Source organism: Sander vitreus, unplaced genomic scaffold (assembly GCF_031162955.1).
Source record: "Sander vitreus isolate 19-12246 unplaced genomic scaffold, sanVit1 ctg249_0, whole genome shotgun sequence".
Classification (NCBI taxonomy): Eukaryota; Metazoa; Chordata; class Actinopteri; order Perciformes; family Percidae; genus Sander; species Sander vitreus.
Window position 1 is genome coordinate 177,501 of NW_027595421.1, and position 17,500 is coordinate 195,000.

Here is a 17,500-nt window from a genome sequence, read left to right on the forward strand (position 1 = left end):
CACACACACACACACACACACACGCACACACACACACACACACACACACACACGCACACACGCACACACACACGCACACGCACACACACACACACACGCACACACACACGCGCACACACACACACACACACACACACACACACACACACACAGTGAGTGCTGATGTAAACAGTCTGAAGTTAATCTGCTCTCTTTAATCCTCCTTCCTCTTTCCCAGCGACCAATCACAGTCACTGATGTCATCTCCCCCCTCCCCCACCCTATGTGTGTGTGTGTGTGTGTGTGTGTGTGTGTGTCTCTCTTTGTGTCCGTCCGGTTGCCGTGGCAGCAGTGTGAGGACGGAGCTCGTATGAAGCGTCGCTGCGTTCCTCTGAGAGCCGACCACGAGCTGCTGCTGACCCCCGACACACGACACACTCTGTGAGTAACACACACACACACACACACACACACACACACAGACACACACACACACACACACACACACACACAGACACACACACACAGACACACACACTCTTGGCCTATCAACCATTCTCAGGGTTCAGACCCCAGAATACTTTAAACATTAAACATTTCTTGCATTCTGCTGGATTTAAATGCACCTATTTCTACCTTGTTCTACCTTGTTCTGCATCTATGTTCTGTGTTAATCTATATATGTAAAGGAGAACACCAGGGGCAGTGAAAATATAAAACATGATGGAATATAATGACTGTCAGGCTTTCTGTATTAATTTCACATATCTATTCTCATATCAACTTTCTCATTAATGTTATCTCTGCTGATTCAACATGTAGGCATCATCTATTCTTCCTTCTCTTTGAGTCTATTGTTGCGGGAATAACCTCTTTAACTCTGATTCACCTCAGTGATTCAGGTTCTGGTCTTATTCACCTCAGTGATTCAGGTTCTGGTCTTTTTCACCTCAGTGATTCAGGTTCTAGTTTTGGGTCTTTATGGTTCAGTTGTGTTTTTTTAGCGCTTAAAGAACAGCACACAACATGTTCCTGTCTGTCTGCCTGCCTGCCTGTCTGTCTGCCTGTCTCTGATGGTTCTGTGTCTGTGTGTAAGCAGGTCGGGGGTCCTGCTGCATCCCGTCGTCCAGCTGAGGTCGGGGGGCGTGGCCTCTCTCCACAGTGACTCGTCTGGTCGTGAATCAGCTGTTGTGTCGTCGAGGCGACGCCCAGCGGCTTCTCCGACGCGGCTTCTACGATTCGAAGATGAGACGGAGACTGAGGCGGAGTCTCGGTACCTGGAGCGGCAGCAGCAGAGGAGACGAATTGGTGTCCTCGCCTCTAAACCCGACCTGAACCTGTACGTCAACGGCAGACTGGGGACAGGGCTGCAGGGGCTGCAGGGGGCGCCGGGGGTACATGGACACCAGGGGACCGGACTGCAGGGGGCACATGGACACCAGGGGACAGGGCTGCAGGGGACACATGGACACCAGGGGAGAGGACTGCAGGGGCCACATGGACACCAGGGGACAGGGCTGCAGGGGGCACATGGACACCAGGGGACAGGGCTGCAGGGGGCACATGGACACCAGGGGACAGGGCTGCAGGGGACACATGGACACCAGGGGACAGGGCTGGGGAGGGTGGGGCCTCATGATCAGCAGGGGACGTGGTCACATTGCCCACAGGAGGCGGGGCTGCAGGGGGCGTGTTCACACCACCCACATGGGGTGGGGCTACACGGGGCGTGGTCACATTGCCCACAGGGGGCGGGGCCTGCTGCTGACAGACAGCACAGAGGACAGACGGCTCAGTGGAACTCCTGTGGGACAGTTCTGGGAGGCAGAGTCAGCCTGAAACCCTGTCTACAGCCGCCTGACCCTGAGGAGCGGGGGCGAAGTCTGTACAGGCCCCGCCTCAGCCTGCGGACCGAGCCAATCAGAGAGACCTACATTGGCTCTGTGACAGCGTGTGATAGAAGTGGGGAAGGGGGCGAGAGCAGGATCACCAATCAGAACATGCCCACCACAGACCTGCCAATAAACCCCTACGCCCCCCAGCAGTTGGCTACACCCCTCTCCAGATCCTCCTCGTCCCCTCAGAGTGTCAGGCTCAACGGCACAAAGGCAGAACAGAATTTACACCACAACCAGAGCCAGAGCCAGAGCCGGGAGGCGCAGGGAGTGTCTGCAGCTGAGCCCCACAGAGAGCTCCGATCCTGGGCCAAGGTGACGGAGAGGAGCAGTGTGGATCCAAAGGCTAAGAGCTCAGAGACAACAGGTGAGAAACATTTACAGACAGTGTGGCAACCCAGGGGACTTAGAGGCAAGATTCACAATAGAAATAGGAGTCTCGGAGATAGTTAGCAATAAACATAAAGTATATTTTAATAAATTGTTCAAGGGAAAGGGTACTGAGTCAAACTTAAACTGAGGAGTCTTCCCGTCCGGGTTCCATTTGCCTTTGTGTAGTAGGGTTAGAGCAGAGAGAGAGGTCAGTCCTTTTCTCCAGCTGATGTCTCCTTCCCAGGCACTTACTGAAAGCCACAGCAGTGTTGCCTGCTTGGTCCTTTTCTGCCGACTCAGTCTTACTCCCAGAGCATTAAAATATGAGGATTGAATTTCAGCGTACAGGGTAAAACCACTTGGTTAGTGGTAATGTGTTGTGGAGTTTCAAGCTTACAAACTCCTGCTATGTGTTGAGACAGTGATACCCCAGGTCTCATTCAGGTCCAACATAACCTAATACTTGTCCAGGCAGAGGAGTACTTCAACTCTGTGTCTTCATAGATTCATATGGAATCAGCTGTATGAAAAGGGAATGTTTTGTTCCAGGACTGTCTCCTTTTGGAGGTTGGTGGACCTGCCACACTTTTGCATACTTCCCAGAGAGAGAGATAGGCTGAACTAGGCTAATCTGATACTTCCCAGAAAGAGAGATAGGCTGTCTCTCTTCTACTACGTCATCTTATAGTGCCGCCGTATCTGTCATTGCGTTTGAATAGCTTATAATTCACTTATAAACAAATATAGTTAATATAGTATAGTATATAGTTATAATTATAATAACTATTAACATCTTGTCCTGTGATTGGTTTACAGCTGAGAGCCAGGCCCCACCCTCCTCAGGCAGCAGTGATGGACAGGTCAGACAGCCAATGAGAGCAGAGGTTTACAGCAACTACACTTCACATCCTGAATGGTGAGTTTAAACCCAAACTGCAGGAAGTTCTTAGCCTGGATGCCAGCCGAATTTAGCCCCGCCCACAACATTTGAGGTCAGGAAGTTCGGTCTGGACTTGATCTGTTGTGGAGCAACTATGCTCGAACCAGAGCAGTTCAGACCAATCAAATTGTCAGGGCGGGCTTTATACGATGATGGACAGATGATCAACAGTAACGTAATCAACCACGTCACCAAAGAGCGCTTGGGATGAATTTGTTTACAACTCTGTTGCTCTGATTGGTTGTAGGTCTATCCAATTGAGTGCAGAGGCATTTTCTTTCCTGGTTCGGTTGAAACACGCCCCATAATCACAGTCCAGTGTAGCAGTATCAGACTCATATTCTGACTAGAATCTGAGTATGACCACGTCAGGCTAGGAAGTTCTGATTAAACTCTAAACACATGTAGACTGTCGCCATGGAAACTAAGATGCAGTCAAGTAAACTTTATAATCCGAGAATGGGGTAATTCTTTCTACAGCCAGCAGAGAATAAAGACAGCAGTTCATACACAACATAACATACATTCATATTCCATACTCCAACAGGACAAATTACATCAAGGTATGGAAAAAGGGAAAATGAGCTCCTATATCTATTGGTCGAACACCTAGCTACTACCATGTACCTGCGACCAGATGGCAGCAGCCTGAAGTCATAAGACAAGGGGTGACTCGAGTCAGCAAGCATAGCTTTGGCCTTCCTTGTGGCTCTGACTCTGTATAAAAGGGATTACTCTTCAAAATTAATCCCTGCAATTTTGCCAACACATTTCACGCTGCTGTTTAGTCGTTGCAGCATCACGTCATAGTCCATCCATCCATCCATCCATCCATCCATCTTCATCTCTTATCCGGGGTCGGGTCTCTGGGGCAGCAGCTCCAGTAGGGGACCCCAAACCTCCCTTTCCTGAGCCACTTTAGCCAGCTCCGACTGGAGGATCCTGAGGCATTCACAGGCCAGGGTGGAGATATAATCTCTCCACATAGTCCTGGGTCTTCCCAGAGGCCTCCTGAGAGGAGGGAGGTGCCGAGGGGGCATCCTTACCAGATGCTGATACTCCTCTCTAGGGAGGCACCCAGGGGGCATCCTTACCAGATGCTGAACCTCCTCCATAGGGAGGCACCCAGGGGCCACCTTACCAGATGCTGATCCTCCTCTCTAGGGAGGCACCCAGGGGGCATCCTTACCAGATGCTGAACCTCCTCCATAGGGAGGCACCCAGGGGCATCCTTACCAGATGCTGAATCTCCTCCCTAGGGAGGCACCCAGGGGGAATCCTCACCAGATGCTGATCCTCTTCCCTCGGGAGGCACCCATGGGCATCCATACCAGATGCTGAATCTCCTCCCTAGGGAGGTTCCCAGGGGGCATCCTAAACAGATGCTGAATCTCCTCCATAGGGAGGCACCCAGGGGGAATCCTCACCAGATGCTGAACCTCCTCCCTATGGAGGCGCCCAGGGAGCATCCTTACCAGATGCTGATCCTCATCCCTAGGGAGGCACCCAGGGGGCATCCTTACCAGATGCTGAACCTCCTCCCTAGGGAGGCACCCAGGGGCATCCTTACCAGATGTAAGGGTGGTACATCTTTGTACCTTTAATCAGAGGAACAAGATTGTACCTTATTTGTTTGTACCTTCAAAAGGAACAATATTGTATCTTTGAGGATTGATTATGTACCTTATACCAAAGATGAACAAAGAAAGGATACAGTTTTATACCATTGAGGTACCACCCCGTCACAAAGCATTTTGTACATTTAATTGGAAAAAAAGTTCCTTTTTATTCCTTTAGTGAAAGAACAAAAAGAACAACCTAAAGCTACCGCTGTAGGCGGGCTCAAGCCCTGATTAATAATGACGTGTTTTCAGTTTGATCTGATTAGAAATCTTCTCTGAATCCTTCAGTGTCATCAGCAGAGAAGAACCAGCTCGTCTTTCTCTGCGTCGTCTTTTCTCAAGCGTCAAACTGAGCACGACTCGAACTGGCAGCCTCGACCGCCTCCGCTCACGGCCCCGCCGCTCAGAGTCTGGCCCGACCCCTTCAGAGTCAGGTCCCGCCTCCTCTGGATATAACCCCGCCCCCTCTGGATCTGACTCCGCCTCCTCTGGTCACAAGCAAACCTCGAGCCTGCTGAGGAAAACACCGTCTGTTCAGTCGCTCAGTGTGGTGAGAAGATCAGTTATTATATTTTACTATCTTCTTCTTCTTCTCTGACTGTATTTCCTGTCTGTCCAGCAGGGGTCGCCCTTCTTCTTCTCTGACTTTATTTCCTGTCTGTCCAGCAGGGGTCGCCCTTCCTGCAGCTGAGGAGGTCTTCATCGGTTCAGAGTTTTGTGTCGGAGCAGAAGAAGAAAAAGAAGCCGGATCGTTCTGCTGACTACAAACCAGCTGCTGACCAGTAATCATACCTGTCTGTCTCTCTGACCTGTCTGACTCTCTGACCTTTCTGTCTCTCTGACCTGTCTGTCTCTCTAACCCAGGGGTGTCAAACTCAAATACACAGTGGGCCGAGATTAAAAAATTGCTACAAGTCAAGGGCCGGACGGGTTCAACTTTTATTGAAAACTTATTGAAACAACCTTATTGCACATATTGAACCTGAAACTAACAAGGCCTATAGATTATTGCCTATAAAACAACATTAAAATAAATACAAATAATAAATAAATAAAAGAAATAAAATTAGTTTCACTAATTTCTTATGGCTCTATCTGCAGTTTTTCCAGAGTCATTTCAAGTGAAAACATTTTCTACAGGCAAACAACAGCCAAAAGTTATTTACTTCAAAGAAAAATGTAATTATCCTGTAGTAGCAAAAGAAAAAAAAAAGAAAAAATGAAAGTGCATTAAAAACTGAAAATGCGTCAAAGCACCGTTTGCTGCTCTGTGATGCTCACTGGTCTGAGCCAGATGCTTGGTGTCTCATCTTGGATACAAGTTCATCAATGTTTGGGGTCAGGCTCTGAGCTGAGGAAATCCTCAGGATTGAGTGAAGGTGTTCATCAGTAAGACGACTCCTGTGTGAAGTTTTGTTCATCTTCATCAAAGAGAACAGTTGTTCACACAAGTATGTGCTGCCAAACATGGAGAGCGTTTGAGCAGCATGGGAGCGCTGCTGGGGCATTGTGTCAGGGATGAAACGTGGAAACTCTGCAGCGCCCACAGACTCATATTTTGCCTTCAGTGTGTCACTACATTGGAGCTCAATCAGCTCCATTTGGAGGTTTGATGGTGTGCTTTCCACGTCAACTGTAAATGGATTACTGAGCAGTTCAAACCTGCTTTTTTGGGCTTCAAAATCGGCAAATCGCCATGTGAAGTCAGCACCAAGTATGCCGAGTTTTTCAGCAAACATTTAAAAATGCTTGCCTTTTTTCTGGGCACACAGCATCGCAAACTTTAATCATGCAGTTTTCAACAAATTCCCCCTCGGTAAAGGGCCAGGCTGATTTTGAAACCTCTGCTGCCGCAATAAAACTGGCCTTAACAGCAGCCTCGCTTTGTGATTTGGCTTTAGTGAAAATAGCCTGCTGAGACACCAGCCGTCTTTTTAACTCTTCTACCTTCTGTAGCCTTTGTGTCGTGTCCAGATGCTAGTATTTGTCTTGGTGCTTCATTTCATAGTGTCTTCTTATGTTGTATTCTTTCATTACAGACACACTGTCTCTGCACAGGAGACAAACAGCTTTGCCCTTTACATCCGACGCCGACGCACGGCCAGTGCATTGTGGGATTTGTACTATTATGGTAGTGCGTGCGATATACCGGCGGGCCAGCTCTAATAGTAAATACATTTTGTCATGCGGCCCAAAGATAATTCATTCACAGGCCAGATGTCTATGTTGCTGCCTTGATCTGATCCCCTCACTATACTCCTATAAACTATATACATAAATATATATAAACTAACAGCATGCGGGCCAAATAATTCATTCACGGGCCGGATGTGGCCCACGGGCCTTGAGTTTGACACATGTACTCTAACCTGTCTGTCTCTCTAACCTGTCTGTCTCTTTCTAACCTGTCTGTCTCCAACCTGTCTGTCTCTTACCTGTCTGTCTCTAACCTGTCTCTCTCTAACCTGTCTGTCTCCAACCTGTCTGTCTCTCTCTAACCTGTCTGTCTCTCTAACCTGTCTGTCTCCAACCTGTCTGTCTCCAACCTGTCTGTCTCTAACCTGTCTCTCTCTAACCTGTCTGTCTCCAACCTGTCTGTCTCTCTAACCTGTCTGTCTCCAACCTGTCTGTCTCTTACCTGTCTGTCTCTCTCTAACCTGTCTGTCTCTCTAACCTGCCTGTCTCTTACCTGTCTGTCTCTAACCTGTCTGTCTCTAACCCGTCTTTCTCTCTAACCCGTCTGTCTCTTACCTGTCTGTCTCTAACCTGTCTGTCTCTCTAACCTGTCTGTCTCCAACCTGTCTGCCTCTTACCTGTCTGTCTCTCTCTAACCTGTCTGTCTCTCTAACCTGCCTGTCTCTTACCTGTCTGTCTCTAACCTGTCTGTCTCTAACCCGTCTTTCTCTCTAACCCGTCTGTCTCTTACCTGTCTGTCTCTCTAACCTGTCTGTCTCCAACCTGTCTGTCTCTTACCTGTCTGTCTCCAACCTGTCTGTCTCTCTCTAACCTGTCTGTCTCTCTAACCTGCCTGTCTCTTACCTGTCTGTCTCTAACCTGTCTGTCTCTAACCCGTCTGTCTCTCTAACCCATCTGTCTCTTACCTGTCTGTCTGTAACCTGTCTCTCAGCTTGCTGCAGCGCTGTCTGAGTGTGGAGGACGTCGGTTGTCCGTCTTCTGTCCGTTCGGTTGGTCGAGTTCTTCAGGTTTCTGCTGACGGATCATTTCTGTTGGAGCTCAGCCGACCGGAGAGCAGCACGTTTGGATTCCTCATCAGCCGGGGGAGAGGCCGACCCGACTCTGGTACGGACAAATACTACTGACGATACTACTTACAATACTACAAATTATAGTACTGTAAATACTTAACACTCCTGTTTCTTGCTGCTACATATCTGGTCTCATTGAACTTCAGTCTGAGTCAAGAGTTTAAAACATGTTCTGTGGTTTATTGATGATATATCCATCCATCCATCCATCTTCATCCGCTTATCCGGGGTCGGGTCGCGGGGGTAGCAGCTCCAGCAGGGGACCCCAAACTTCCCTTTCCCGGGCCACATTAACCAGCTCCGACTGGGGGATCCCGAGGCGTTCCCAGGCCAGGTTAGAGATATAATCCCTCCACCTAGTCCTGGGTCTCCCCCGAGGCCTCCTCCCAGCTGGACGTGCCTGGAACACCTCCCTAGGGAGGCGCCCATTTATTGATGATATATTAATACATAAAACATGCTCCGCAGTAACACCGCGAGATAGTTCACAGAGCGTCAAAGTGCAGCGCAGGTAAACACCATCTCTGCTTCTGGCTTTGGTTGTGTCTTGTAAGATCAACGATGTGAAGGTAAAGCAGCTTTATTTATACAGAACAACTCAGCACCAAGGCAATTCTAAATGTTTTACATAAAACATTACAGAGCAGTTAAAAACAATAAAGATTATAAAGAATCAGACAGAAATACAAGAATATGATAAACAGAGCAGTGCAAGAAAAGAACAATTGGTTAAAGAAAGGCAGCATCAAACAGAAAGGTCTTCAGCCTTGATTTAAAAGAAGAGAGTTGTAGCGGACCTGCAGTTTTCCAGGAGTTTGTTCCAGATATGTGGAGCATAAAAGCTGAATTAATTTAAAGTTTGATTGCAGCGTTCAGCGGAAACTCTGATAGTTGCGCGACGCCAATGCTAGTTCTTCCTCTGAGTGTCTGCTCCGCTAGCCAGCACAGAGACAAGGTGAAAAATGTATTAAACTGTAGCCATGTTTCCATCCACGTTTAATCGGTAAATGGCTTATCTGATAAACGCTGATGGAAACGTTGTTTGCCGAATAAATAATGAATTGCGATTACGTTTTAGGTAATTTTATGGTTGCAACTTGCCATAAAAATAAGAAGTTTTAGGTCATCTCCGCTTTTTTGCAGACACAGCGGGTGTCAACAAACATATAAGTAGACGAACGAGGAGACGAAGACTTGAGTTGAGACGAGTGAAATATAACAGCTACTTTAGACACGTGCATCTGCGTCGTTGTTTTATTATAGAGTTATATGTCGCTAACAGTTGGCACATATGCTCTATTACAGCTTGTGCAATATTAATCATTTGCAGGTATCCATTTCGGCTAGCAAACTTTGTTTCCAAATGTTAGCTTGAATGTTCAGTTCAGTGCGAAAATGAACGGAAACACCTTAAAATGTATCAAATATATTCAATATACCAATCTGACCGCAAAACAGCATGTGACATCATTACGCAGGTTTTTATCCACTTTAAAGCCGTTGGATGGAAACAATCTTTCACCGGCTTTTTTGCATGAATGTTTTTAGCTAACTTCAGATAATTCGACTGACAGGTGGATGGAAACATAGCTAGTGCAGAGCAGTTTTACTGCAGATCATCTGTAGACAGGTTAACGTATTACGTTAGTAGCTCATTAACAGGTAACAACGTGTGTCCTGCAGGTGTTTATGTGGAGGAAATGGTGGACAGCGGCACAGAGAAATTGTATGCTGGCCTGCTGGCGGTGGGAGACGAGATCCTGGAGGTGAACGGGGAGAAAGTGGCTTGTCTGAGTCTGGACCAGGTGACGCAGCTGCTGACCCAGAACCCCTCTGCTACAGTCCGGGTGCTCCGGCACCGCAGGACGCCTCCACACTGAACAGACACTGCTACAACCACCTAACCACCAAAACAACCAGAACGACCAGAACGCTGACTGAGCGAAGCTACAGGACCTGATCCGCTGGTCAGACAAACACTTACAGAACAAAGTGAACCGAAAAGAAACTTTAACTTCACTGCAACTTCCACAATAACTGCATCAAACTGCTGAGCTGCTTCTGGTCCAGCCAGAACTTATAACACGTTCATACCTGTTCTTCTGTAGACTCGGGGTTAAGGTACATTTGGTTGTGTTAGCGTTCACGCAACACAAACATGCTCACATTGTTTGTCTTCTTCTCAAACATTAGAAACACTACAGCAGAACCAGAGAACCCCAAGCCTTTGTTATACCAGGTGGCATTTGTTTACGTTTGGTGTTTGACTTCATCCCTGAATGGCACCAAGTCTACAGAGCTAAGTCTGTAAACTATGTGAAAGGTTGAAACTGCAGCTAGTGAATTATGTTTTTGGTTATCTTCCTGTACTTGGGTTGGATCGTTCTCACCTGAAGTGAACTGAACTCTAGATCTCTGTGAAGAGAACAGCAGACTGACCAGAGTTTGTGATAGCTGTTCTACATGAAGTGAAGAAGACGTTCCACTCAGTTCAGCAGTTTGTCTCAATCTAAATACTTGGGTGAGGGTACTTACAGTACACGTAGTACTCTGTGCACACTTGTGCAGTGCATTAAGTTTCGACAGGGTAGTGTTGCACTGACAGGAAATGACTCTTCTTCTGTTTAATGGTAAACTGCAGCTGGGAGGAGTGTTACCGCCACCTACTGTTACCAACAAATCGGCTTGTTTTCTCACTGACTGATGGCTTTATAATGGTACGTATCGAAAATAAAAACACATGTATATTACATTTGTATAGCTTGTGTTTCGCTGTATCAATCCCAACCGCTGCAGCTTCCTCGCCGCCACTTTCACAAGTTTAAAAACACGTTGGAGTTCCTGTAGCTTCCGCTCCGTATCAAAGATGGCGGCAATTGAGGGTGAGTAGCAGAGATTAGTTCTTCTACTGGAGATAAAAACACTTGGTGCACCAAGATCACCTTTGGGCTCAAAACGTAGTGCTGGAGATGGAGTCTGAGTAACGTAAACTCAGAGGTGGAGTCTGAGTAACGTAAACTCAGAGGTGGAGGTGGAGTCTGAGTAACGTAAACTCAGAGGTGGAATCTGAGTAACATAAACTCAGAGGTGGAGTCTGAGTAACGTAAACTCAGAGGTGGAGTCTGAGTAACGTAAACTCAGAGGTGGAGGTGGAGCCTGAGTAACGTAAACTCAGAGGTGGAGTCTGAGTAACGTAAACTCAGAGGTGGAGGTGGAGTCTGAGTAACGTAAACTCAGAGGTGGAGTCTGAGTAACGTAAAATCAGAGGTGGAGGTGGAGTCTGAGTAACGTAAACTCAGAGGTGGAGGTGGAGCCTGAGTAACGTAAACTCAGAGGTGGAGGTGGAGTCTGAGTAACGTAAACTCAGAGGTGGAGGTGGAGCCTGAGTAACGTAAACTCAGAGGTGGAGATGGTGCCTGAGTAACGTAAACTCAGAGGTGGATACGTTACAACACATCAGCTGACTTTAAATTAACATTTTCTCTGTTTTGGATTCTTGTTTAATTTTCTCTTCAGACCTCCTGTCAGGTTGAATAAAAAGATAACATGATATAAAGTGATGTTGTTTCACACCGTAACAGTGTTGTACATATATTTACAGTATTTAAATGTCTGCAGTATTTCAGTCTCTGTACAGTTCTCATGGATTTTTATGTTTATATTTTCTGACAAAATAAAGAAACGTTGACCAGAAGTTTTGTCTCCTGTTGATTCGTTACGATAAATATTCAGTTTGTTTCTATGTTCATTAAAATCATACTTATTTAAAATACAGATTGAAGAGCTGTTATTAACTAAACCAATATAATGGTTTTGTTAATTTTGGTCAACTGAATATATATATTCATATATATTAAGTATATATATGGTATATATCCTGGTATATATATATATATATATATATATATATATATATATATATATATATTCAGTGGGCCAAAAAAGTATTTAGTCAGCCACCAATTGTGCAAGTTCTCCCACTTAAAAAGATGAGAGAGGCCTGTAATTTTCATCATAGGTACACTTCAACTATGAGAGACAAAATGAGAAAAGAAAATCCAGAAAATCACATTGTAGGATTTTTAATGATTTTATTTGCAAATGTCTCGGGCAAATAAGTATTTGGTCACCTACAAACAAGCAAGATTTCTGGCTCTCACAGACCTGTAACTTCTTCTTTAAGAGGCTCCTCTGTCCTCCACTCGTTACCTGTATTAATGGCACCTGTTTGAACTTGTTATCAGTATAAAAGACACCTGTCCACAACCTCAAACAGTCACACTCCAAACTCCACTATGGCCAAGACCAAAGAGCTGTCAAAGGACACCAGAAACAACATTGTAGACCTGCACCAGGCTGGGAAGACTGAATCTGCAATAGGTAAGCAGCTTGGTGTGAAGAAATCAACTGTGGGAGTAATTATAAGAAAATGGAAGACATACAAGACCACTAATAATCTCCCTCGATCTGGGGCTCCACGCAAGATCTCACCCCATGGGGTCAAAATGATCACAAGAACGGTGAGCAAAAATCCCAGAACCACACGGGGGGGCCTAGTGAATGACCTGCAGAGAGCTGGGACCAAAGTAACAAAGGCTACCATCAGTAACACACTACGCCGCCAGGGACTCAAATCCTGCAGTGCCAGACGTGTCCCCCTGCTTAAGCACATGTACATGTCCAGGCCCGTCTGGAGTTTGCTAGAGAGCATTTGGATGATCCAGAAGAGGATTGGGAGAATGTCATATGGTCAGATGAAATCAAAATAGAACTTTTTGGTAAAAACTCAACTTGTTGTGTTTGTTGGGGAAAGAATGCTGAGTTACATCCAAAGAACACCATACCTACTGTGAAGCACGGGGGTGGAAACATCATGCTTTGGGGCTGTTTTTCTGCAAAGGGACCAGGATGACAGATCTGTGTAAAGGAAAAAATTAATGGGGCCATGTATCGTGAGATTTTGAGTGAAAACCTCCTTCCATCAGCAAGGGCATTGAAGATGAAACGTGGCTGGGTCTTTCAGCATGACAATGATCCCAAACACACTGCCCGGGCAACGAAGGAGTGGCTTCGTAAGAAGCATTTCAAGGTCCTGGAGTGGCCTAGCCAGTCTCCAGATCTCAACCCCATAGAAAATCTTTGGAGGGAGTTGAAAGTCCATGTTGCCCAGCGACAGCCCCAAAACATCACTGCTCTAGAGGAGATCTGCATGGAGGAATGGGCCAAAATACCGGCAACAGTGTGTGAAAACCTTGTGAAGACTTACAGGAAATGTTTGACCTCTGTCAAATTCATTAAAAATCCTACAATGTGATTTTCTGGATTTCGTTTTCTCATTTTGTTTCTCATAGTTGAAGTGTAGCTATGATGAAAATTACAGGCCTCTCTCATCTTTTTAAGTGGGAGAACTTGCACAATTGGTGGCTGACTAAATACTTTTTTGCCCCACTGTATATATATATATAATCTAAACGTCCTTTATAACACTCAAATTCCCAGAAAGAACCCAAACCGAACTTGAAAGTATTTTAGTATAATAGTATCTAGAATGAAAATAAAGATTGGACCCCTTCCTTATAATCAGCAGCATATGAACAGTTATATTAATAACAAACTAACGTGTTTGTATCTGTTAAAACCACATTTCTATCAAACGTCAGAAACTTTTAAATCTGCTTTATATTGTTTTATTATTGATATACTGCTGATAAATGTCTTCATTTCAAACAGGCAGAAAACCTTTTAAAGATCAGTCAGTTTTTATTTTCTGAATCTGTTTATTGAAACACATTTCAACTTCACGTCACTCAGAAGTCCACAAAAATAAAATAATAAAGACAGACGGACAATGTTTCATACACGGATCAAGGGTAAGGGTTAGTCTAACCCTAATAACAGTTTAAAGGCTCTGACACACCAACCCGACGGCCGACCGTCAGCAGTAAAGTCAGTCGGACTGATCAGTCGGCTCCCCGAGGTCCAAAAAGTGCCTCAGAACACACAGAAGAGACGACGACTTGAGCGTACGTTCTGCGTGTGCGTGAGATGTAATACGTCTCCATAACAGCAGGCGGTGCTAACCTGTAGTCGCCCAAAAAATGAAAACCGGATATAAGAGAACATCTCTCTAGACCTCGTAAACACAGAGCATGCTGTGGTCAGTCATTGTTTTCATCAGAGAGTGGTGATAGTAGTCAAGAAGGATCCTTGTTGTCATTAATCGCTGAACGGAAGAACATACCACGGCTAGTAATAAGAAGATACTGGCGTTGGCAGCTCTCTGATTCGCTAGTCAAGGGCTAGCACTCCACCAATCAGATTGGTCATTGAGTCCGACTGCCCACTAGCCGATTCAACAATCCTTGACTGACGACGGCACCGAACAGACTCGAGTCACCAACCTCGCCAGACGACCGATAATCGAGTAGGTGCGCCTTAACTTCTCACTAAATGCCTACAGCAGTATTTCTGTCATCTGTTCTGCTGCTCTGTTTCATGATGCGTCAGCAACATTTACAGTGTTTATTATTAACATTATCATCATTATTAGTCTTAGTATTATTATTTCAGGGCTCCATGTTGGTTTTGTTGCCAGAAGTTCTGAAAGGAAACATTGACGGATGTATTTCTAAATTTAAAACACTTAACATTTCTGTAGTTTCAGAAAAACTTATTAATTAGTGAAAATCTGCTGAATAACAAAATATTATATTAAAAGTTAAAGATGCATAAAATACTGACTTATGTTGTGAAATTATTGGATGGATTTATGAAGAGCTAAACGTTTTTAAATTCTGTATTTAATGACTTTTACTTCTGAACACTGCTTTTATTTTGTTAACAGGAACAGGAAACAGACGTGAGATTTCACCGCCACGCGTACCGAAAATCTGACGGTTTGGGACGATGTGATTGGCTGCTTCGTCTGTCACATGACTTTAATAAATTCATATCAAACAGACAGTTACTTCGCTCGCTAACCTTCAGGACTGCACTTTCTTCTGCACTTCACAATAAAAGCCTTCCAGAGGAAAAGCTTTTATTGTGAAGCTGCAGCAGGAAGTGGGTCGTTAATACACTGCAGAATTAAAGGAAAACAAAACATACGTAGTAAAATAAACAGCATAAAACTTAAAGATTCAGTCAGTGAAACAAAAAACACAAAAACTGTAAACAAAAACAGGAAGTTTAGTGTTATTACATTATTATATCATATATATATATATATATATATCTCATGAGATCCAAACTCAGACTAAACAACCAGAGTTATACTGGTGTTAAACTGGGATTAAACCACTATTAAACTGGAGAAACAGTTTACGGAAAAGTGGAATTAAGCTTAGACTTAAACTGAGTTTAAATGGGGAAAAGATGAAGTCAGAATTGCACTAAACTTGAAATAAATTTTAATTCCAGATTCATGTGGAGTTTAAAGTATAAAGTATAAATACTGAAGGTATTACAGATGAACTGGTGATGAACTGGAGATGAACTGGAGATAAACTGGAGATGAACTGGAGATAAACTGGAGATGAACTGGAGATGAACTGGAGATAAACTGGAGATGAACTGGAGTGTAAATGGTTATTTTCAGCCCTTTAAATAAAACAAACATAAAACATCAAAAGAACATGTTTTCACCTGTTTGACCTCTGCAATGATTTTAACAAACATTTAAAGAACCAAAAAAAAAGTGCCCAAAAAAAATTCAGTCTGTAGAGTCCCGTGGAGTTCGGTAGAATCCAGTAGAGTCTGGTAGAGTCCAGCAGGAGTCCAGTAGAGTCCGGTGAGTCCAGTAGAGTCTGGCAGAGTCCAGTAGAGTCCAGTAGGAGTCCACCAGGAGTCCAGTAGAGTCTGGTAGAGTCCAGAAGGAGTCCAGCAGGAGTCCAGTAGAGTCTTGTAGAGTCCGGTAGAGTCCAGCAAGACTGTGGTAGAGTCCAGTAGAGTCTGGCAGAGTCCAGTAGAGTCCGGTAGAGTCCAACAATAGTGTGGTAGAGTGTGGTAGAGTCCAGTAGAGTCCGGAAGGGTCCAGTAGAGTCTGGCAGAGTGCGGTAGAGTCTGTTAGAGTCCAGCAGCAATCCAGTAGAGTCTGGTAGAGTCCAGCAATAGTGTGGTAGAGTCAGGTAGAGTCCGGGAGAGTCGTGCAAAGTCTCGTCCAAATAGTAGCTGCTTCCCACGACAGCACCAAGCCAGTTTTACAAACGCCTCTTTTACTGCGGTGGTCTACGGGAAAATCCTTCCTGGGCCGCAGGGGGACTTTTAGCTACCGCGAGAGGACACTGCCAGGCTCAGTGCTGTTCCTGGGGTTCCTGCTAGCTAAACAGAGAAAGTGATTAATCTGAACACATCTTAACGTTAGTCTGTGTTGGATGGATGGCACGAACTGTTCCTATTATCTGCGGTGTGGGCGTTTACACGTAGGCAACGTGTTACGGCCGGACGTTTACACGGAGGCAGTGTGTTACGGGCGGGTTTCAGGGTAAAACTGCAGAGCGATCAGCGCGATAATACTAATGTTTTTGTTCTGGCGGACTGAGTCTCCAAGACTTTGCTCACAATGGTGCAACAGTGGGAAAGCAGATAGTGTGGTCCAGTAGAGTACATTAGAGTCCATAGGAGTTCAGTAGAGTCCAGTAGAGTTCAGTAGAGTCCATTAGAGTCCATTAGAGTTCAGTAGAGTCCAGTAGAGTTCAGTAGAGTCCATTAGAGTCCAGTAGAGTTCAGTAGAGTACATTAGAGTCCAGTAGAGTTCAGTAGAGTCTGATATAGTCCGGTATATTCCAGGAGACACAGGTTTAAGGTGAGTTCTCTGCTGACAGGAGGGATCAATCAGAGGATGAAGAAGAGGAGGATGACGATGAAGAGGATTGCGAGCAACACGCCGATAGCACACCACTGGCGACGATCTGTCGAGAGACACACTGTTAATAAATATCAAATCATTCATCATTAACTATTATTGTCTGTAACTTACTATTACTGTATGTAACTATTACTGTCTATAACTTACTACAGCTAAACATACCATCTACTAGAAGACTCTGAACAGAAAGTCTGACACCATCTCACACCTTAAGACCAACTGTCATAATATGTAAAGACTGGTGATCTTTCAGGGTCACACATTGCAAGACTACAACTAGATGAGTTTTGAAAACTGTAATAATAAATATAGCTGCAAGCAGCAATGAAGGGGCCAAGCAGTACACTAGCAGGAATGGCGTTGCCATGACATGAGCAAGCACTCACAGCAACTTTGAGGGCAATTGGATAAAGAATGGCTGAGATATCATCTCATTTACTTTGTTACAGTGCCCCTAGAGGCCAAATTACACCAATGTCCTTGTGCATTCTCACAATCAAGTGCCAAGTCCCTGTACCAAGTTCGATTTTGATACGTGTAAGCGTTGCTGAGATATGAGC

General features: G+C 45.1%; 1 protein-coding gene across 1 annotated transcript in view; it reads right to left on the reverse strand.

Moving 5' to 3' along the window:
• Window positions 1-13,831: 13,831 nt before the first annotated feature.
• Window positions 13,832-17,500, reverse strand: part of stx6 (syntaxin 6) — an 11,761-nt gene continuing 8,092 nt past the window's right edge. The window contains exon 8 of the mRNA XM_078244506.1: window positions 13,832-16,983. Coding sequence (XP_078100632.1) covers window positions 16,907-16,983 — 77 coding nt within the window. The 3' untranslated portion in view covers window positions 13,832-16,906. The remainder of the gene's footprint in view (window positions 16,984-17,500) is intronic.